Below are 24,123 nucleotides of genomic sequence, written 5' to 3'. Positions count from 1 at the left end.
AACCGAAAATGCTGTGCCCATGCTGCGGAAAAAAACGAGCGGAAACGCAGCGGTTTACATTCTGCAGCATGTCAATTCTTTGTGCGGAATCCGCAGCGGTTTTACATCTGCTCCATAATAGAAAACCAGAGGTGTAAAACCGCAGTGGAATCCGCACAAAAAACGTGGTAAATCCACAGCAAATCCGCGATAAATCCGCAGGAAAAACGCAGTGTTTTTGCCCTCCGGATTTATCAAATCCGCACATACGTAGAGCGGATTTGATAAATCCGGAGGGCAAAAACACTGCGTTTTTCCTGCGGATTTATCGCGGATTTGCTGCGGATTTAGGGTATGTGCACATGATGCAGATTTAGTGCAGAATTGGTGCAGAACTGCAGCAGATTTTTCTGCTGCAGAAACGCTGCAGAACTGCACTGTGATTTACAGTGCAATGTAAATCAATGGGAAAAAAAAAAAAGCTGTGCACATGGTGCAGAAAAATCTGCGCAGAAACGCTGCAGATTTCAAAGAAGTGCACGTCGCTTCTTTTGTGCAGTTCTGCAGCGTTTCTGCTGCAGATTTTTCTGCACCATGTGCACAGCTTTTTTTTTCCCATTGATTTACATTGTACTGCACAGAAACTGCACAGAAACTGCATAGAATCTGCGCAGAAACTGCATAGAATCTGCGCAGAAACTGCATAGAATCTGCGCAGAAACTGCATAGAATCTGCGCAGAAACTGCATAGAATCTGCGCAGAAACTGCATAGAATCTGCGCAGAAACTGCATAGAATCTGCGCAGAAACTGCATAGAAACTGCATAGAATCTGCGCAGAAACTGCATTCTGCACCACATTTCCTACGTGTGCACATAGCCTTACCACGGTTTTTGTGCGGATTCCACTGTGGTTTTACACCTCCGGTTTTCTATTATGGAGCAGATGTAAAACCGCTGCGGATTCCGCACAAAGAATTGACATGCGGTGGAATGTAAACCGCTGTGTTTAAGCGCGTTTTTTTCGCAGCATGGGCACAGCGTTTTCGGTTTCCCATAGGTTTACATTGTACTGTAAACTCATGGGAAACTGCTGCAGACCCGCAGCTGCGGATCCGCAGCAAAATCTGCATTGTGTGCACAGAGCCTAAGGGTTCCGCGTCACGGCCTCATATGTATAGCGCTATTCTGTGGCATGCTTTGCTCTGTACATGGCGGCCCCATTAAGACTCCATATAGTGGTCACATCATTGCCTCACATGTATACTATAAAGACAAAAGTATGTGCCTCCTGCACGACCCCTACAGGAGCTTTTATGACCTTACATTCTACATCCATAGACAATAATATGGAGTTGGTTCCCAATTTCAGGCTATAACAGCCCCTAAGCTTCTGGGAAGATTCTCTACAAGATTTTTGAGGTGTTTGTAGGAATTTTTGTCCCTTCATCCAGAAGAGCAGTTGTGAGGTCAGACTCTGATGTTGGGGAGAGGCCGGGATCATAATCTCCATTCTAGTTCATCCCAAAGGTGTTGGATGGGCAGAGGTCAGGCTCTGTGCAGGGGTCATGTTCTTCCCTCCAATCTCCCTCAACCGTGTCTTTATCGGAATTGTCACTGGACACAGTCATGGGGAACAGAAAAGGGTCTTCGCCAAACTGTTACCACAAAGCTGGAAGCGACAATTGTCCACAATGTCTTGTGCTGAAGCATTAAGATTTCCCTTCACTGGAACTAAGGGGCCGATGTTGATCCCAGAAAACTGAGCTCATAGCAATATCCGTCCTCCACCAAACATTATAGGGGAAACTGTACAGTCAGGCGGATAACGTTCTCCCAGACTCCTCCATCAGACGCTAGATAGAGAAGTGTCATTCGTCACTGTACAGAACATGTCTCCTCCAGAGTCCAGTGGTGGCGGCTTTACATCACTCCATCTAACGCTCGGCCTTGTGCTTGGTGATGTAAGGCTGCATGCAGCTGCTCGGCCATGAAGCTCCCGGCGGGGGCGCAGTGCTTATGCGATTGTTAATACCAGAGGAGATCTGGACTCTGCAGTTATGGGGTCAGCGCCGAATCCCCGTCCGCCCGGCGGACGTCGGGAGATGTGGCGTACGGGAGACCGGACCACCCTGACATCGCTCAGGGGCCCGAGTCCTTCTAATAGTGGCCAGACCTCAGATCAGATGTGGCGACCCGCTGAATTTAAGCATATTACTAAACGAAGGAAAAGAAACTAGCTATGGGGTCAGTAGAGCGGTGGTAACTTTTCTGCCCTCTGCTCCTCAGCACACGGCCCTCCGCTCTTCGTGGCTGCTGTTCCTTCCATTTCTCAATAATATCACTCACAGGTGATGGGGGGGAAGATTTATGAGGGAAGAAATGTGATGGATGGACTTGTTACCCTGGTGGCTCCTATTACAGGGCAGCGCTGGTATCAGTGAACTCTGCACCACCGGCCGTTCTGTCACATTAGTAATGGAAGATGGCATGGCGGGGGGCCAGATGTTATACACCAGAGGGGGTAATGTGACTGAATGAAAACTTTAATACAATGACCAAAGACATGTGTCCTCTATGATGTGCATGGACATATAGGGTCCCGTATACACTAGATACACTATATGGATCGTTCGGGCAGCATTAATCTACTGTTAGATTGCTTTTAAGCTGCAATGGGTGCAAATATCCTACAGAACAATGGCGCCTTTCTACAACCTAATCACACACTCCTAAATTGTAGAAAATCCCCAAGGTGGAGAATTCCTTGAAGTGAGCAGTAATGCTGACTGTATCCTTACATAAGTACTCGGTGGGTGGAATGGCTCCTGTGTAAGTATGACATATCCGAGGATTAGGGTGCCACTGAAAGGGATTAACTGATTCACACATCCTCACCCTATGTTTTAAGAACAGGTTTTTCCAAGTAGTTCTGAAAATAGGTGAGGGATGGGTGCGCATCCGGGGGTTATATTTAGACGCATGTAAATAACGTGAGCAGACAATATAACCCAGCCTCGGATATCTATTCTTATCAAACAAAACACGTTGTAGTGAGTCCAATGCCACCTGAACACTGGACGAGGGCATCCAGGGAAGGAGGAGGTGGCCCATACATGGGTCTGAGGACATCTGGAGACCTTCTGGACCTCCACAGCTGTAATTACCATTCCAAATGGAGCTGGCCACCAACATTAGATGGTCGTCAGCTCAGACCCCTGTCACTAATGCATGTGCTGCTGACTTAAAAGGGTATCCCATAAGCAACATTTATCACCTACCCGCAGGTGACAAATGTACGATCAAAGGTGGTCCAACTGCAGGATGCCCACCAATCCCAAGAATAAAGCAAGAGACAGCATGCATGAACATTGCAGGGTTATGCTTTCGCATTACCACTGAACTCACAAAGGGGACCCTCGTTGGGATTTCTGGGGTCCCAGAAGATTGATCACCACTGATCAAACATCCCGAGGACAGGCAATAAATATAGGTGACGGGATAATCCATACACATTAAATAGAATGTAAATTGTTGAACCGAAGATTGTTGAACCATCGTTTCACCAAAGCGGCCATATTGGTCATACATATTCTTACAAGCTTCTTTCCAGCCGATTAAGTCATCAGCCGACTTACACGATCGTTCACCGTTAAATTTCACCCGACAATCGTTCGCTATGGTCCGTTTTCATCAACTTTAGCCTAATGGGCCCTCATGGGTTCTGCTCACACCACTGCAGAGGCCTCCATTAGAGGGATAGATAAGGAGAGCGGCCCGAAACACTGGGAGCTTTCTCGAGGTCTATGACATCATCAAAAGGGGCGATTTTCAAAGATGGATATCAAAAATGGATTGTACAACTGGAAGCAAAGGAAAAACTGGATTTGAAAGACAGGAAAAATGATCTTCAGAGTCTTTTTATAAAAGTTTCACAGTTTGGTCATGTATTGTATCAGCTGCTGAATGGATCATATACACCCCACAATCGTGATCCAACCGAAGGGATATTAGACCATCTTGAGGAGCAAGTGATGATCATTCCTCTATTTTGTGGATGCCAAACACTGAACGATTAGCAATTGTAAAACGTCCGCAGGACAACTAACCACTGTCTAATGGCCCCCAGACACCTGGCTCGGCCGGCAGCGGCTTTCTTCTCGGACTTCTCCATGCTCATGAACGCCCGGCTTGGCCAAGTGCTCCTACATTCCCTATGATAGCGCCACTGCCGGACATTCCTCATAATAGAAGGATCGATGGTCTGAAATCAAACACCCCAGATCTTTATCTTATGTAGGGGGAGAGTCGGGGCCCCCAAACATATTAGACTGTCGGCCGATTCCGTTGATATCGGTGGGTTTGCCTAACATTTGTCTAATGTGTACGGGGCCTTTACACTTATTGCTCAGAAGCCCAAATGGAAAATGGATTTATCAAGAAAAAAAGAAAGGAAATTTTTCATCTATTTCTCATTCGATTTTTACAGGCGGAATAGTTCCTGATGTAATTATTGCAATAGATCCTATTCGCTTGCGTTGGTCTGTGTGCTGTCCATGGTGTGGTCATGTTTGACACAATGACAGCCTGGGGACCAAAACTACCCCCGTCTGAATGAGCCCTCATTCACACATCAGTATCTCTGGCCGGTGTTGTACGCCAAGACCAGGTGTGAATTTTCAGTTACAGTCCTCTGCGGGTAAGGCTAGTCGGAGCAGCCATGGTGCGGCCAAAAACTATAGTGGCTGGTAGGGAGTTCATTTATTTTGAAGGGGGATAGAGGTCTCACCTGCAAAACCATTACATTCATATGCACGGTTTTTCGGATGAAAGAGCTCATCCCCTTCCCGAGAAAATCAAGTTACTGTTTACAAGCAACTTTAAAGTTGCAGAGGCTACCGGCCGAGGTGACGTTGGGGCTGCTCCGTCCGGCTTTAGCCTGTAGGTTCCACTCCAGATTTTGGCTTACTGAAAACAATGAAACTGTAAAATCAACAAAACAGTCATTGTGAGTGCCAAGCTATGGCTATTAGTGCACCCCTGGCATTCAGAGAATCTGCGGATTACTGGAACAAAGTTGGCGATACGAGGGGCCGATAGTGTCACTGTCAAAGTGGTGGTGATCGGAACCATGCAGAAGAGCGCTGCACCTCCGGACTGGCAGTACGGGACCCTCTACGACAACTTCTTCTGACAACTCACCATGACATGTCAGAAGATAAAAGTTTACACACAAACAAAAACAAAGGGGGGGAATGTGATGAGGCTGATCAGATCACTAAGGCGCGAGCGAGTTTCGGCTGTCATACAAGAGTCAGGCTACTGAGACCCCCAGGATTCCTTATGGCAAGGGAAGGTGAATGATCGTCATAAGTCGCCCACATCCACTCATTGATGCCTGACCGTCACCGGTGAGACTCATCTCGTCGCTTTGGTCAAGCAGCATGAAGATGACATTGCGACACGCGACGATCTGCGCTATGGTCAACCACATGCGACCACTCACCTGCTTCACCACTACAACTACCCAGCATGCCCCAATAACCGCGGACCGTCAGGGCATGCTGGGAGTTGAAGTTTCGAAACAGCTGAGGAGCCACACGTTGCAATACTCAACACGTCTCAAGAGCACTTCTTCCCCCCCCCCCCCCCAAATAAAAATCCTGGACTCTAAACTTACTGATGCTCCCTGCTCCTCAGCACCACAGACCATTAACCCACTGGGCTCCAAGTCGCTGCCGATGAAGTCATCTTCAGACTCCTCAAAGGATGAAGCAGACGAGAGGCCGGAGGAACTGGACAACTTGCGTAGAAAAAGGGAAGGCACCGGAGACCCGCCGCAGCCGCTATCCGAGCAGGGCGACTCGGCCTCGCCCGAGAGGGGGACGTCAAGGCTGAACCCCGTTTCAAGGAACTGGGGGGACAAAGACGGGGGCACGCAGCGCTTGGGGCTGACATCTCTGGTCACAATAAGCCGGGGGATGGCATAGCTGTGGGTATCGGAGTTCAGGAGAAAAGGGGGTCCCCTTCGGTGTAACAGCGAGTCACCACTTTGCACGGTTTTGGGGGGACAGTCCGTATCCGGGGGAGTAATGGTTAACTTAAGGCCACCGATTCCAGAGTCAGTAGTCCACAGTTCCTCCATGGGACAATGATGAGGGTGATTGTTCGATCCCATTTTCTCATCTGGGGGGACAACAGAGATGGTGACGTGCGATAAAACGCCTCCGCTCTCGGCCATCGCGGCTTCACACGGGGGTCTTCTAGACGTTTGTTCCCCCACCATGGTGCTCATGGGGTGATGGAGTCCGTTCTCTCTACAGTTGCCACCAGCAGGGTCCAAAACTTCGCTGCCCCCTTTATCCGTCCGCCCGGCACCTTCTAGGGTGCGTTCTGTGCCCCCCAATATCCTGAGACTGTCAGCAGGGGACCCCAAGAGCTTCTTCTTCCCATCTTCCAGCCATACTCTTTCTTTCGCGGTGGTCACACCGGGCTTGGCGGCATCGCACTTGGACATATCCTTTCTGAGCCGCCCACCCTGCCCATCCAGTCTCATGTCAGGAGCTGCGGCAGCTGGGGTCCCCGGGGCTGTACCCTGGCCAGCAGATGGGCGCTCTCCTCCTGGGAGGGCCAACACCTCTGACCCACGGGCTGCTGAAATACTCTGTGCTGCACTGGGTGTCAGCCCTTTATCAGCTGCACTCCTCACCGTCCTAGGTGCAGCACTGCAGCCAGCATCAGACCTTTCTTGTATGAGACTTGCTGATGGTTTCCCTTCCAATTCAGGCTGCTGTATACTTAGTTTGTGCTTTCTGCTATTGGGAGGCTGCCTCCTGCCCTTTTCCGGACAAGCGAGGTCCTCAGCCGGGCTTTTGTCTTCTCTTCTCCGCCTCCTTCGCACTCGGAGGCGCTTCTTCCACTCTCCGCCAGCGGAGAAGCCTACAGCAGCCTTGGCTGCACGATCTGAATAGTTTTGTCCCATCACAGCCACCGTTAGACGGAGATTCCCTCCTCCTGTTATATACGTCACTAGAAAATCCTCCAATCAGAACACAGTGGGCGCTGTCTGGCTCTAGGCAACGCGTTCAGCGCAGAGATATCACCGCGCACCGAGAAGTTTATTTTCTATAAGTTGAATAGTATTCCTCCGCACTATAGTTGGGTGCCTTTAAAAAAAGTAGTCCGTAATTTATGTCAGCTGGAATCTCACTTCTGTTTTCCAGGGATCTCTTCCTCTTCACAGGAGGGAGCCTTATCTGTGGAGAAACAAACATTACACAGAGATTATACCACGGCCAGCAAGTACAGTGATGTGACAATTGGTGGAAGTTAGTTACACACAAAATGATGTGTTTTCCTATTCTGTATGGCTCTCAACCTTCTGCCGACATGTATTATGTAACAGCATTCACTGCGCCATGCGGGGATAGATAGATATTAGATAGATGATAGGTAATAGATAGATAGATAGATAATAGATGACAGATAATAGATAGATAATAGATGATAGATAATAGATACAGTAGATAATAGATAGAAGGATAGATAGATGATAGATAATAGATATATAGAAGGAATGAGATAGATAGATAGATAGATAGATAGATAGATAGATAGATAATAGACAGATAGATGATAGATAATAGATAGAAGGAATGAGATAGATAGATAGATAGATAGATAGATAGATAGATAATAGACAGATAGATACATAGATAATAGATAGATAGATAGACAGATAGATTTTTCAGGAGACTCCCACAAACTGAGTAGCCAATGGGCTGGAGCTTGGCGAAACTACACCCCCAAGTGGCCATATTGGGGTCTTTCCTCTGTATTTTGGGCTCATTCCTGATCAGTTTGCCATGTAACTCTTGGTAAGTGGTCACAGCCGCCATCCACCGGCCTCTGAGTCTTGTGTAGAGAGCCCATTATTTAGAGGCCGTGCCCTCCAGACACCCATGGTTGTCTCGGCAGCTGTACGGCCCAGGGTGCAGTTGCATCTCTCTACGCCCAATGTCCGGTAAGGGGAGACCGTGCACCTTGAAAACCCCTTTAAGTGACTTCAACAATTGCGGGAATATAATTTATTTTCCACCTTTACTAGTTGTAGTCTTTTTCGCTCTGAATCTTGTATCGCCTCATCTTGATATTTCTGGTGGGGTCATTTCTTAAGGTGACATCAGGTGAAAAATGGGGGGACACAAATGCCACGAGATGAACCAGGACAGTAATAGCAGGATCCTTGGGCTGGTAAGGGTTAGATCAAAAGTCAGTATTTCCGATCTATGTTTTGGGACAATGGATATAAGATTATCATCAGATCCCAGAAAAAGAATCACATCTATAGGGGGTCTTATACTATGGATAGCTCAGCTCTCAGATCTTACCCCTGAACCCCAATAGACGTGGATGCTCGGCAAACGTTCTGAACCGGTAGAGAGGAATAGATTGCTACCGGACACCTCTAGCAGAACTAGATAATCGGGCATGTTGAAATTCAACATGCCTAATCCTTCTTTCCCCAGACATTCTCTGTTATCACGCTTATAGTTTTTATACTATATAACCCTGACATCTCAGCCAGACCTGTTTAAGATCCCACCATTACACTTGTTTGCTAGGAGACCTACCCCGTCCGCCTCCCCCTCCTGGCATCATCTTCACCCCCAATTTCTCAATTCAATCGCAGATTTCGATCTGACAAACAGGCCTATAAATTCAGTGATGATAAGCCATCACAGGAATCGTCAGTGCTGCTCATGTTAAGGAGTGAACCGTTGTTCGAGTGTCGACCAGGATACACAGATCAGCAAATAAGAAAAGCAAAGAGAGAAAATTGGACATAATTCTGTAATGAGTCATGAAGGTAATAAAAAACAGGATGTGCCCGGAGGGACGTAGACAAAAAAGGCAACGATTAAGTCATCTTTTGAAGTATCTGGCCGTTTCGAGTAGATCAGACCAGTCTAGTCATCAGAAGAAATTAAAGACCAGTCAATTCTCGTAATGTTGATAGTAAAGTAGCTTGTAAATGGGCCTTAAAAGAGTATTCTCAAGTTTGGAAATCATCCGCTATCCATCGAGGTCTGAGTCACACCGATCCTGAGAAGCAGAGGCCCGTGTGACCGATACGGCTGGTCTTCAGCGCTGTCATAGGAATGAACGGAGCATGAGCGACCACCACTCCATTCACTCAGGATCGATGCGGGTCCCAGCGAGCTGACCGCCAAAGATCGGGAAAATATCCACTATCCGAATTCCCCTTCGATTAAAATCTTCCTACAGGTTCCACAGCTCCTACAGTTAGGTCCATATATATTTGGACAGAGACAACATTTTTCTAATTTTGGTTACAGACATTACCACAATGAATTTTAAACAAAACAATTCAGATGCAGTTGAAGTTCAGACTTTCAGCTTTCATTTGAGGGTATCCACATTAAAATTGGATGAAGGGTTTAGGAGTTTCAACTCCTTAACATGTGCCACCCTGTTTTTAAAGGGACCAAAAGTAATTGGACAATTGACTCCAAGGCTATTTCATGGGCAGGTGTGGGCAATCCCTTCGTTATGTCAATCTCAATTAAGCAGATAAAAGGCCTGGAGTTGATTTGAGGTGTGGTGCTTGCATTTGGAAGGTTTTGCTGTGAAGTAAACATGCGGTCAAAGGAGCTCTCCATGCAGGTGAAACAAGCCATCCTTAAGCTGCGAAAACAGAGAAAAACCATCCGAGAAATTGCTACAATATTAGGAGTGGCAAAATCTACAGTTTGGTGCATCCTGAGAAAGAAAGAAAGCACTGGTGATCTCATCAATGCAAAAAGACCTGGGTGCCCACGGAAGACAACAGTGGTGGATGATCGCAGAATAATCTCCATGGTGAGGAGAAACCTCTTCACAACAGCCAACCAAGTGACCAACACTCTCCAGGAGGTCGGCGTATCAATATCCAAATCTACCATAAAGAGAAGACTGCATGAAAGTAAATACAGAGGGTTCACTGCACGGTGCAAGCCACTCATAAGCATCAAGAATATAAAGGCTAGACTGGACCTTGCTAAAAAACATCTAAAAAAGCCAGCACAGTTCTGGAAGAACATTCTTTGGACAGATGAAACCAAGATCAACCTCTACCAGAATGATGGAAAGAGAAAAGTATGGCGAAGGCGTGGTACAGCTCATGATCCAAAGCATACCACATCATCTGTAAAACACGGCGGAGGCAGTGTGATGGCTTGGGCATGCATGGCTGCCAGTGGTACTGGTCACTAGTGTTTATTGATGATGTGACACAGGACAGAAGCAGCCGAATGAATTCTGAGGTATTCAGAGCCATACCGTGTGCTCAGATCCAGCCAAATGCAGCCAAACTGACTGGTCGTCGTTTCATACTACAGATGGACAATGACCCAAAACATGAAGCCAAAGCAACCCAGGAGTCTATTAAAGCAAAGAAGTGGAATATTCTTGAATGGCCAAGTCAGTCACCTGATCTCAACCCAATTGAGCATGCATTTCACTTGTTAAAGACTAAACTTCAGACAGAAAGGCCCACAAACAAACAGCAACTGAAAACCACCGCAGTGAAGGCCTGACAGAGCATCAAAAAGGAGGAAACACAGCGTCTGGTGATGTCCATGAGTTCAAGACTTCAGGCAGTCCTTGCCAACAAAGGGTTTTCAACCAAGTACTAGAAATGAACATTTTATTTAAAATTATTGAATCTGTCCAATTACTTTTGGTCCCTTTAAAAACAGGGTGGCACATGTTAAGGAGTTGAAACTCCTAAACCCTTCATCCAATTTTAATGTGGATACCCTCAAATGAAAGCTGAAAGTCTGAACTTCAACTGCATCTGAATTCTTTTGTTTAAAATTCATTGTGGTAATGTTTATAACCAAAATTGGAAAAATGTTGTCTCTGTCCAAATATATATGGACCTAACTGTATATGGACTGTGCATCTCCATGGCAACAGACAACAAACAATCCCTCTGTAGTCAGACTCTGCTTTCTCTGTCTAGCTCACATACTGTCTGTTTGCCCAAAGTGGGCGACAAACAGAAGAAAATATAGGACAGGATTAGACTAAATAGGGGCGAGTTGTAGTCAGCTACCACTGGGACAAACTCTGCAGAGGAGCTGCGTACGCAAAACGATAAAACACATTGAAAAGTCGCTTCCTTTTTCCATTTTAGCGTTAAATTGAGTCACTAAAGTGTTCACAGCTTATGGTGGAGGGGTTGTCTTCGGTGAGGAGGTGAAAAAAACAAATATCAATAGACGTGCAAAAAGAAGGTCGATCTCTCAGAATGTGGATTTTTTTTTTTTTTTTAAAGTAGTAAAATGTAAAAAAAAACTATGTTAATTGACATTTCTGTAATTGTACTCACACCTTAAAAAAACTGTTCCAGTCCTAGCGGTAACACTGCAGGGAATTGCTGAGCTCAGCAGCCATTCTGGTGTAGACGGCATAAGCTGCTGATATCAGTGATTGCCTGCAGCGCTGTTAGACTTGATGTCACCACCGTAGCCTGCACTCAATCACTAAAGCTGTAGCAAGAGGCAGCGCTGCATCCGAAGAGGGAAGAGTAAAGGCTCAGTTTTTGCACCCCCTTGAGCCTATTAAGTAATACTCTATGAGACAGGACAGCCCCCCTGAAGAACTTGTCCTCCCTTGGGGGACATTTGTTTGAATGTAAGAGCTTTTAATTGGGGCTAACAATTATTTTTGCAATTGGCTGTCATTAACAGTTTTGTACCGTTTGTCTTCAGTCCATCACTGAGCTCATTCTGATCTAGTGTGACGGGGAGCGTCTATCTCTCTTAGGCTATTTTCACACTAGCGTTAACTGCAATACGTCGCAAATGCGTCGTTTTGCCGAAAATACGCATCCAGCAAAAGTTCTTGCTGGATACGTTTTTTCGTCATAGACTAACATTAGCGACGCATTTGCGACGCATTGCCAAACGTTGCGTCCGTTTTGCGACGCTTGGGCGTGTGGTAGCGGACCGTCGGGAGAAAAAAACGTTACATGTAACGTTTTTTGCTCCCGACGGTCCGCTTTTTCCGACCGCGCATGCGCGGCCGGAACTCCGCCCCCAGCTCCCCGCACTTCCCCGCACCTCACAATGGGGCAGCGGATGCGTGGGAAAAATGCATCCGCTGCCCCCGTTGTGCGGCGGAGACCACGCTAGCGTTGGGAACGTCGGCCCGACGCACAGCGACGGGTTGTTCCCGACGCTAGTGTGAAAGTAGCCTTATCTGTGCTTTTCTGAGCTCCTCTCAGCAGATTTATGACCGCAGACCACATCAAAGTTGAAGGCCATAAAAGCAAAACGGTGCCAAATTTTGAAATAGACCCAATTGCAGAAATGATTTTTAGCCCCAAATAGAAGCAGAACTTTAACCCCTGATTTGCTATTATATTTTTTTACATTGAGTACAGGTATCCTTCCTACAAGGAGTACAGTATGTCCTCTGCTTCCTGAAAGAAAAGTTGTGAGATAACGCACTGTTTGCTACCAGCGATAAGGTAAACCTCAGGGGGGGAAACGTCTTAAAATATGACACTGATGGGAACACCGCTTCCTTTTCTGCTCGGAGAGAGTACGCCCAGCGGATAACAGCAGCGCTCACAATAACACACGTACACGGCTCCGCCATACACGGCTCCATGTACAGACCTGTCCTTGTGACACAATCCCAGCTGGGGACTCATTGTGGCCGCACTGAGGTGACTGGTGTGTGACGCCGGCATGACTGCCATGCTTGTCAGCAGCTGTGACTCACCAGTAGGCCTGACTGCAGCATTGTATCACTGCTGGCCTGGGGCCCACACTGAAATGCCAACCGTGACTCCGCTGATACCTAAACGCTAAACGAGAGGATGTCCGAACCCCGCAGAGAGTCGGGGGACAGGATGCCATCACCCCACGAGTAACGTTATTAAGGATCCTGTCTTTGCACCATCTTATAAGATCTCCACACACATTATCAATCTGGTGTAGATATAGAAAAATGATGGCGTTACCCCCAGGCCGATGGTCGGCTGAACGAGCAGTCGAGAGAACTCCTGTGCCCGTTCATTAGCCTAAGGCGGCAATAGTATCCACTGGCGGCTCGCGTCTGTCATATCCACCTGAAAATCATCATTGTTAGCACCACATCTCATGCTGACTTTTCACGTCATGTGAGCGCTGCAGCCATTCACTCTTTACGTCACGTGAGCGCTGCAGCCATTCACTCTTTATGTGACATGAGCGCTGCAGCCATTCACTCTTTACGTCACATGAGCGCTGCAGCCATTCACTCTTTATGTGACATGAGCGCTGCAGCCATTCACTCTTTATGTCACATGAGCGCTGCAGCCTTTCACTCTTTACGTCACGTGAGCGCTGCAGCCATTCACTCTTTATGTGACATGAGCGCTGCAGCCATTCACTCTTTACGTCACATGAGCGCTGCAGCCTTTCACTCTTTACGTCACGTGAGCGCTGCTGCCTATCAGCAGATGTTGACTTTTTACGTAATGTGAGTGCTGCAGCCATTGACTCTACACTTCATGTGAGCACTGCAGCCCATCACCAGCCGTGACTCTTTACGTCACATGAGCGCTGCTGCCCATCAGCAGCCCTTAACTTAATACTTTGTGCGAGCGCTGCAGCCCATCACCAGCTGTTGACTCTTTACGTTATGTGAGCGCTGCAGCCATTAACTCTTTACATCACGTGAGTGCTGCAGCCCATCAGCAGCCGTTGACTCTTTGGGTATGTGCCCACATTGCGGATTTCTGTGCGGATTTTTCCACGCAGATTCAGAAAAATCCGCAGGTCAGGTAAAACGCATTTTACATGTGGATTTAGTGTGGATACTGTGATTTTTGTGCGGATTTCACATGCATTTTCACACCTGCGGATTCCAATTATGGAACAGGTGTAAAACGCTGCGGAATCCGCACAAAGAATTGACATGCTGCGGAAAATAAGCCTCAGCGGTTCCGCACGGTATTTTCCGTAGCATGTGCACTGCGGATTTGGTGTTCCATAGGTTTACATGGTGCTGTACACCGCATGGAAAACTGCTGCGGATCCGCAGCGTCAAATCCGCAATGTGTGCACATACCCTAATGGGCCTTAATCAACTTGATTACTTCGTTAGTCGGAGCTGGTTATGGGCAGGAATCTGCTATGTTAATGCTCCTTTACTCACAAATTGGGATTTAATCCCGTCACTCTGCCCTAATCCAGGAAATTCTATTAGGGAGTTGTCCTATAAGCAGTTCCCGCAGTGATATATAAGAAAAGGGAACGTTTGTGAGATCTCCTCACCCTTCTCACCCTTACCAGTCATTCTACCATGTGTCCTTTCATTGCATAGTTTGGGGAAATTCGAGAATAACATTTTACGGCAACATGTGCAATAAATGGAAAGATGTGGAGATGTGAACACACGCACACTCATCGAGACCAGCGAGAACTCTCTATTCCACACACGACTTCCTGATCTCACGCCGTGACCTCACACGGTGACACAAACACTCACATTTACATGAATTAAGCAGGACCCTTACGTGTGTCTCCGACAGGCAGGAAGTGTGATCCGCAGATACACACAATGATACGCCGTGTACCCTGCCATAAGCACACACATTGCATCACAGTGTACAATGGGGAGAGGACGGAGTCACCCTGACCAGCAGCACAAAATTATATTGAGATTATTAATGGGAAGGATCTATTTAAAGGGGTTGTATAGGATTTTAAAAAAAACAAACTCATCTTTCAGAAACAGCGCCCCTCTTGCCTATAGGCTGTGTCTGGTATTACAGTTTAGACTTGAATGGCCTCTGAGCTGCAGTCGGTCTTGGAACTCATCCCAACCCAAAATCTTCAACAGGACCCCCCATTATTAATAGTATTGGTCTTTTCATATGAGCTGCAGAGACCTTTTCGATTCCTCTAAGCCCCAGGGCCTGAAGTCCTTACACCCAGACTCGGACTGGCCCATCAGAGAACAGGTGAATCCCCGGGTGGGCCCCACACGAGCTGTACATGGCACAGTACTATTTAATTCTTTTTTTGGACGCCTAGACTGAAATGACATAAAACAGCAGCAGAAATCTACGTTATCCTGGATCTCTAGCCAGTCATATCTGCATGTGGGCGAAGAGCAAGCTCCAGAATCATTGGTAATGGTGGGTCTCCGGTACCGCAGTCCTAAACTGCCCACACCTACGATAATTATGCCTCCGGCTGCAATACGTGACGCCACCAGTGGACTGAAGTGAATTTGTCCTTGGAATAACTTATTGTACTTTTTTTTCTTATGTTGGATAACCCATACATCTAACAAATACTGACAGCGCCCCAATTTACCCAGGAGTCTCACGCAAAAATGGAGATCTTGTGGTCTCCAGTGAATCCACAAGGGCTGTTGCAGAAGAAGACGTCTTGGAGACATCTTGGCATCTGGTTGTTGCTCATTCAGGAGGAAAAGCTGCATTTTATATTGAATCATTTAGCCTATCACTGGTTATTGGGGCATTTGTTGGCACTGGTTATGGGGGCATTCTTTGTTGGCACTGTTTATGGGGGCATTCTTTGTTGGCACTGGTTATGGGGGCATTCTTTGTTGGCACTGTTTATGGGGGCATTCTTTGTTGGCACTGTTTATGGGGGCATTCTTTGTTGGCACTGTTTATGGGGGCATTCTTTGGCTCGTACAGATTATAGCAGCACTTCTCTCACAGACAGAAGGGGCCCTGTGTAAGAATTGTCTATGGGCCCTCTGCAATCCAAGAGCTGCACAATGCCACTGACCTTTGGGGCCATTGTGCAGTTGTACAGGTTGCATCTATGATGTCTGCTCCTGCTCTCGATAACACTCTATAGCGCACTCTATGGCTTCTACTGCGTACGAGTGAGCGCACTGTCACTCTGGCTGTAAATATGGAGGATGTGATTTTACTGTTTATTGGGGTACTTCCATTCTGGTACGGATTGTGGAGGCACTCTTTGACTGGTTGTTTTTATGGAAGCACTCTTTTGCTAGAACTATTTATTGCGGCAGTCTCTGCCAAGTATGGCTTAGGTGGACTTTCTCTTTCAGACACTATTTATAAGGATACTCTCTTTCTGGTGCTGTTTATAGAGGCACTCTCTGGTGCTGTATATGGGGGCACTCTCTTTCTGGTACTGTTTATGGAGACACTCTCTTCCTGGTGCTGTTTATGGGGGCATTCTCTAGCTGTTACTGTTTATGGGGGCACTCTCTTTCTGGTGCTGTATATGGGGGCACTCTCTTTCTGGTGCTGTATATGGGGGCACTCTCTTTCTGGTGCTGTATATGGGGGCACTCTCTTTCTGGTGCTGTATATGGGGGCACTCTTTCTGGTGCTGTTTATGGGGGCACTCTCTTTCTGGTGCTGTATATGGGGGCACTCTCTTTCTGGTACTGTTTAGGGAGACAATCTTTTTCTGGTGCTGTATATGGGGGCACTCTCTTTCTGGTGCTGTATATGGGGGCACTCTCTTTCTGGTACTGTTTAGGGAGACACTCTTTTTCTGGTGCTGTATATGGGGGCACTCTCTTCCTGGTGCTATTTATGGGGGCACTCTCTTTCTGGTGCTGTATATGGGGGCACTCTTTCTGGTGCTGTATATGGGGGCACTCTCTTCCTGATGCTGTATATGGGGGCACTCTCTTCCTGGTGCTGTTTATGGGGGCACTCTCTTTCTGGTGCTGTTTATGGGGGCACTCTCTTTCTGGTGCTGTTTATGGGGGCACTCTCTTTCTGGTGCTGTATATGGGGGCACTCTCTTCCTGATGCTGTATATGGGGGCACTCTCTTCCTGGTGCTGTTTATGGGGGCACTCTCTTCCTTGTGCTGTTTATGGGGGCACTCTCTTTCTGGTGCTGTTTAGGGAGACAATCTTTTTCTGGTGCTGTATATGGGGGCACTCTCTTTCTGGTGCTGTATATGGGGGCACTCTCTTTCTGGTACTGTTTAGGGAGACACTCTTTTTCTGGTGCTGTATATGGGGGTACTCTCTTCCTGGTGCTGTTTATGGGGGCACTCTCTTTCTGGTGCTGTATATGGGGGCACTCTTTTTCTGGTGCTGTATATGGGGGCACTCTCTTCCTGATGCTGTATATGGGGGCACTCTCTTCCTGGTGCTGTTTATGGGGGCACTCTCTTCCTTGTGCTGTTTATGGGGGCACTCTCTTTCTGGTGCTGTTTATGGGGGCACTCTTTCTGGTGCTGTTTATAGGGGCACTCTCTTTCTGGTGCTGTATATGGGGGCACTCTCTTTCTGGTGCTGTATATGGGGGCACTCTCTTTCTGGTACTGTTTAGGGAGACACTCTTTTTCTGGTGCTGTATATGGGGGTACTCTCTGGTGCTGTATATGGGGGCACTCTCTTTCTGGTACTGTTTATGGAGACACTCTTTTTCTGATGCTGTATTTGAGGGCACTCTCTTCCTGGTGCTGTTTATGGGGGCACTCTCTTTCTGGTGCTGTATATGGGGGCACTCTTTTTCTGGTGCTGTATATGGGGGCACTCTCTTCCTGATGCTGTATATGGGGGCACTCTCTTCCTAGTGCTGTTTATGGGGGCACTCTCTTTCTGGTGCTGTATATGGGGGCACTCTTTTTCTGGTGCTGTATATGGGGGCACTCTCTTCCTGATGCTGTATATGGGGGCACTCTCTTCCTGGTGCTGTTTATGGGGACACTCTCTTTCTGGTGCTGTTTATGGGGGCACTCTCTTTCTGGTGCTGTTTATGGGGGCACTCTCTTTCTGGTGCTGTATATGGGGGCACTCTCTTTCTGGTGCTGTATATGGGGGCACTCTCTTACTGGTGCTGTATATGGGGGCACTCTCTTCCTGGTGCTGTTTATGGGGGCACTCTCTTTCTGGTGCTGTATATGGGGGCACTCTCTTCCTGATGCTGTATATGGGGGCACTCTCTTCCTGGTGCTGTTTATGGGAGTGCAGCGCCCCAGAGTCCTGGTCGTTGCAGTACTGTTGCTCCGCCGCTAAGGGGGGCTATGGTACGTCTGATGGCACTGAAGGAGTTCATCTGACCAGGTATCACAGACACCAATACATTTCACAGTCTGGCCTCCAGGGGGAGCTAAGGGTTCTATTTATTAGGCCACTCCTCACAATCTGGTAAAACTGGGGGTTAGGCAGGAAGTTAGAAGAGAAAGCTGACTGGGTTGGAACCAGGCAACACCTTGTGGCAGAGGGTGTTGTAGGGGAAGATTCGGAGGGGTCCCTGTCAGGGGTGGGATCCTGACAGAGGCCTGGCAAACAGAGAGAACGTTACGGGACCGCGCCTGCACGATATAGCGGCGGTACCCCAAGAAAGGATAAGAAGCGAGGTATATTGTGCTGAGTGAGAAACGAGATCAACGCAACAAGGAGAATACCAGTAGGAGTCGTGCTGTAAGACGAGGCAACATCCTATTGAGGCGCATAACCGGTGGCCGGAACGCCGAGGAAGTATAGAGCTCCAGGCCAAACTTCAAACCTACGGCAGGACAGTCAGTTATAGGCGGGCTGTCTCACCCAATTGACCTAGGAAGACACAGGGGGGGTAACAACAGGAGTGGGGCGACGCTAGAGTCCCGGAAGAGCTCCGAGCCTCCCCGTCATACGGGTGCGTCCTAACCATAAGATCTGGGGGACGTGGAAGAACATCAGAATCGAGTTGTGAGGGAACACGAGAAACAGACACAACAGTTGTGAGGACTATCCCGTGGTGCTCAGCAGGGAAGGACTACAACACACAAGCGCTAGAGGGTAGGCACAGATTTCCACCTGCAAAGGGAACTCTGGATGTGCCATCGGACCGACCAGGCTTGCGCAGCTCAGTTAACCGTATTCCGGATTGAGGATCCTGAAGCCTTCAGTAAAGAGGTAAAGAGACTGCAACCTGGTGTCCTCGTTATTTACTGCAACCTGCACCGCACCACTACAACATCACTACCATCTCGCACACCCTTTCATTGGGCGCCCCTCAGCAGGGTCACGGACCAGGTCTAGCCACCGTGACAACCCCAGAGCAGAGACTCAGTGGCCCGGTACCGGGTACCCCTCGGCCCTGCGGCAGTGGGGGTGCTGCAATTTTGGCGTCACGAACAGGATCTACTTAAGCCTGAAGAATCAGGTCATGTGTGCCTTGGAACTGTGATTTATTATACTTGGACTGTGATTTATTGCAAAGACTGTGTATTGCTACTTGCCGCCAAAACCCGCCGCCATTGCAGCACCACAGGGAGTGCAGAGGAAGAAGGAGGGCGTGCCATGGGAGGAGACTACCAAAGCGGCGCCAGAAGTAGCGACCGCCCCCTCCGACTTCTGCTGCGAGATGACGACTTGCCCAGCAGCAGAGGAGGACCGCCCCCTGATTTGCAACGGGGGAACGAGGTGAAGAAGGAGCCCAAACTCGGAGAAATTGCGGAGCCAGGTGCATGCATTGCCGCCGAATGCCGGACAGCGATGATGAACAGCAAGTGCCCGAGCAACAGCGAAGCGATTCCGGCTTGCCCTCACCCATCAGAGGCGGACTCGCGTCCACCGCCGGTGAAGGATCTGAACTCCCTGGAGCCGCCGACGGAGGAGCCGAGCCTACCTATCCCGACCACGGAACCATGGAGAGCGGAGCCACATCGGGAGGCCGCCGAGGATGAGCCGCGGTCCAGGTTGCCGCCGATTCCAGTGTCCTCGTCAACGGAACAGATCGACATCGGTGGAATCACATCAGGCGCAGGTATGGACGACGCCCCTACTCCCCCGGCCGATTCTGCTCCCCCGACCGATGCAGCTCTCCTGACCGATCCCGCTCCCGTGACCGCTCCTCACCCCAGCAATAACTGTTTCCTCTCGGTGGAGCGAGTGATCCTCACCCCCGACGCGATGGGGAAGCTGGTACCTCCACTACCGACCAAGATGGGAGAACCCATAGACGTGGGCCCAGACGGGGTGGTCCTCCGGTGGGACACCCCCTGGACCGGGCCAGATGGAGCCCGGGAGGACGGCCTCACCCTTGCTGTGCTCACTTGGGAACAGTATAAACAATGTTTAATCCTGCATTGGAGACACCGAGACGAGACGGAACAACCTGACACGCCACAAGCGCAACGCAGAAAGTCTGCGCACGGCAGGAAAGACGTGGTAAAGCGGGGAACTGTGCTGGCCTTCCACCCGAAGAGGGGTTGGGGCTCCATACAGGAACCGGGACTACCGACTGACGTCTTCGTTACTAGTTACAACGTGAAAACTCCCTGCTGTAACCAATATGGTGACCCATTGCAAAGGGGGGATCAGGTGACCTACACCCGCCACCGGAGTGCGCAAGGGTGGTGCGCTCGGAATGTCCAACGCTGTGAGCCTGAAGGGGCGTCACCTGTTGCCCCGACCATGACTGATCCGGGCTTGACAGATCTTGTTACTCTCACCACCGTCCGCCTTGTGGCGGCTACCGAACTTGCAAACAGGGTTAGCCTTCAGATCCAGACACCGAGTGATCTGACGGCACCTGAGAGATCAACCACCGGTACTGACACCGCATCGGCCGCGGATCGGAGACCACCCCCTGCACCACAAGAAGACTAAGTAAGCAAAAATGCTTTATAGAATGTAACTAGTTCATTGTTTTTCTACTGTTTTGCTGCTAAAACCCGTCAAGGGTTAACTCTTAAAGGGATCCCTTTGTTGACCCGGGATCCCTATTGCCTTTTGTTTGTTTTCTACTTGTTGCCTCAGTTATCAAGAGACTGCCGAATCATGGACGGTGAATGATTCAAAAACTGATGTTGTAAATAGTTTGCACCTTCTTAAAGGTGCTCTCTACTGGTTTTACATAAAGAAAGGACTCTTTGCGAAGACACTGGTTGTGGAACCAGCACCGGAGTCCTTACTGCAAACAGACTTGCAGCTTGAGAAGTTGCACTACCTCATAGAGACTTGGTCCCCTCTTAAAGGTGATGTTCACATATTGCACTTATGAACAGTGTTGCCTTAAGATGGTTAAATGGCAATAATGTCTTGAAAGAAGAAGTTAAATGTAACTAACTAGTTGATTGTAAGAAATGTTGGTAATGTGCTCTGAAATAAAGTCCTGTAAAGGTGAAAGCTAGAAGAAAGATGCAGCAGACCCGTAGGGGTAGACATAGTGTCCTGCATACAAGTCAGTAAGAAAGTAATAAAGGAAGGTTAATGTTGTATTTAATAGAAAATGTTTAATAATGTGCTAGAAAACGAGGACAGGAAGTGAACCCGTAGGGGTTAGTGGTGAGTCCTCTTAGGAGCCATACAGAGATGGCTCAGTAATCCGAACTGAAAGATGGATGATATTTTCTATACTGTGTATAGTAGTAGAAAGACAGTAGGCCCGGGCGGAAAGGGGCGGTCCTGTAACAGAAAGGAGAGGCAGTAGGTCTGGAGCAGTTAGGACAGACGGTCCTGCAGATTTAAAGAAGGAGAATGCATAAAAGTTGTTTAGCCTTATAATGTGTTATAAGAAGGTCTTTAGTGGATCCAGCGAGTACGTCCTTAAAGGCAATGTTAAATTATTGTTCAAAGATTTTGCACTTAGTAGAATACCCGGTTGGGTAAGAAAAGTATTTATAGTATGTTAATTAAAGTATTTAACCATGTTTGTAACGTTCAAGTGTCCTCACCTCCCATAAAGGGAAGCTCTGTTAAAAAGTTTACTTGTACTTGCATTTTCAAAATTGTATGTCTTTTTGCTGACATGTATTGTTGTTTTCTTCCCAGTCCAGGAGTACTGGATTTAACCGGGGGGGAGTGCAGCGCCCCAGAGTCCTGGTCGTTGCAGTACTGTTGCTCCGCCGCTAAGGGGGGCTATGGTACGTCTGATGGCACTGAAGGAGTTCATCTGACCAGGTATCACAGATACCAATACATTTCACAGTCTGGCCTCCAGGGGGAGCTAAGGGTTCTATTTATTAGGCCACTCCTCACAATCTGGTAAAACTGGGGGTTAGGCAGGAAGTTAGAAGAGAAAGCTGACTGGGTTGGAACCAGGCAACACCTTGTGGCAGAGGGTGTTGTAGGGGAAGATTCGGAGGGGTCCCTGTCAGGGCCCTGCGGCAGTGGGGGCGCTGCAAACATATATATATATATATATATATATATATATATATATATATATATATATATATACACACACACAGTCATGGCCAAAAGTATTCACACCCCTGCAATTCTGTCAAATAATACTCAGTTTCTTCCTGAAAATGATTGCAAACACAAATTCTTTGGTATTATTATCTTCATTTAATTTGTCTTAAATGAAAAACCACAAAAGAGAATGAAGGGGGCGCTGCAGGGGCACTCTCTTTCTGGTGCTGTTTATGGGGGCACTCTCTTTCTGGTGCTGTTTATGGGGGCACTCTCTTTCTGGTGCTGTATATGGGGGCACTCTCTTTCTGGTGCTGTATATGGGGGCACTCTCTTCCTGGTGCTGTATATGGGGGCACTCTCTTCCTGGTGCTGTTTATGGGGGCACTCTCTTTCTGGTACTGTTTATGGAGACACTCTCTTTCTGGTGCTGTTTATGGGGGCACTCTCTTTCTGGTGCTGTATATGGGGGCACTCTCTTTCTGGTGCTGTATATGGGGGCACTCTCTTTCTGGTACTGTTTAGGGAGACACTCTTTTTCTGGTGCTGTATATGGGGGCACTCTCTTTCTGGTGCTGTATATGGGGGCACTCTCTTTCTGGTACTGTTTAGGGAGACACTTTTTCTGGTGCTGTATATGGGGACACTCTCTTCCTGGTGCTGTTTATGGGGGCACTCTTTTTCTGGTGCTGTATATGGGGGCACTCTTTTTCTGGTGCTGTTTATGGGGGCACTCTCTTTCTGGTGCTGTTTATGGGGGCACTCTCTTTCTGGTGCTGTTTATGGGGGCACTCTCTTTCTGGTGCTGTTTATGGGGGCACTCTCTTTCTGGTGCCGTTTATGGGGGCACTCTCTTTCTGGTGCTGTATATGGGGGCACTCTCTTTCTGGTGCTGTATATGGGGGCACTCTTTTTCTGGTGCTGTATATGGGGGCACTCTCTTCCTGGTGCTGTATATGGGGGCACTCTCTTTCTGGTGCTGTTTATGGGGGCACTCTCTTTCTGGTGCTGTTTATGGGGGCACTCTCTTTCTGGTGATGTTTATGGGGGCACTCTCTTTCTGGTGCTGTATATGGAGATGGAACGCCCGCCAGGGCCGTGGGGCACTCGGTACCGGGGCCAGTACTTAAGGGGACGTGTCACGGCGGCGACCCGGTCCGTGGCCGTGGGCGCCCATGTAAAAGGGATATTGATTAAAGTTTATGTTCGTGACGCCACCTGCGGTATTTGGTCAGTGGGGACCGACGCTGCTTTAAGGGGTCCGCTGGGGTGATGTTATGGCAGCTAGATGGTATACCTTCCCACAGGTGAAATAGGTCCCCAGGGCTCCCGATGTATAGGTAAAGATGGTGGATGGTGCGAGGAAGAACGAGGACACAGGTTTGCAATGTCTTTACCTGGTTTACTGTAGCTTCAGGCAACCACAGTCCAGGGCACCGGACAACAGGTACAGGCAGTGTCCGGAGGCGATTCCAAGTCCTCTCACCAGGTGGAGATCAAAGCCTTCCTAAAAGTGCGGTGGTGATGTGGTTCCTTACTGCCTATGGCTTCTTTCACACTTCAGTTGTTTGGCGTCAGTTTGAATCCGCCGTTTTCATCAAATAGCGGGTCCGCCATTTTTTTTTTGGCGGATCCGCTATTTTCCCATAGACATACATTAGCGACGGATTGTGACGGATGGTCGTCCGTTCCATCCGCCATGTGACGAATCCGTCGAAATTTGGCAGACGTCATCTAGACATAGATGGACATCATAACGTTTTTTGTCTGCGCCGAAATGGCGGTTTGCGACGGATCCGTCGCGTCCGCCATTCCATAGAAGGGCCGCCTATGGGCGACGGATCCGTCATGACCGTCATTTCGGCGGATCCGTCGCCCCAATCCGCTTTTTCAATTGCGCATGGTCCAAAAAGTAGATACTTTTCCCAGACAACCCCCAAGTAACGGATCCGTCAAAAAAACGGATCCGTTAGAACCGTTTTCTC

General features: G+C 48.4%; 1 protein-coding gene across 1 annotated transcript in view; it reads right to left on the bottom strand.

Moving 5' to 3' along the window:
* Positions 1 to 24,123, bottom strand: part of LOC143805861 (inositol-trisphosphate 3-kinase A-like) — a 79,007-nt gene that overhangs the window by 43,518 nt on the left and 11,366 nt on the right. The window contains exon 2 of the mRNA XM_077285591.1: positions 5,659 to 7,234. Within this exon, the coding sequence (XP_077141706.1) occupies positions 5,659 to 6,960 (1,302 nt within the window). The 5' untranslated portion in view covers positions 6,961 to 7,234. The remainder of the gene's footprint in view (positions 1 to 5,658; positions 7,235 to 24,123) is intronic.

The sequence above is a fragment of the Ranitomeya variabilis genome, chromosome 2, assembly GCF_051348905.1.
Source record: "Ranitomeya variabilis isolate aRanVar5 chromosome 2, aRanVar5.hap1, whole genome shotgun sequence".
NCBI lineage: Eukaryota > Metazoa > Chordata > Amphibia > Anura > Dendrobatidae > Ranitomeya > Ranitomeya variabilis.
Note: the sequence above shows the minus strand (reverse complement) of the source record. Positions and strands in the feature narration are given on the sequence as shown.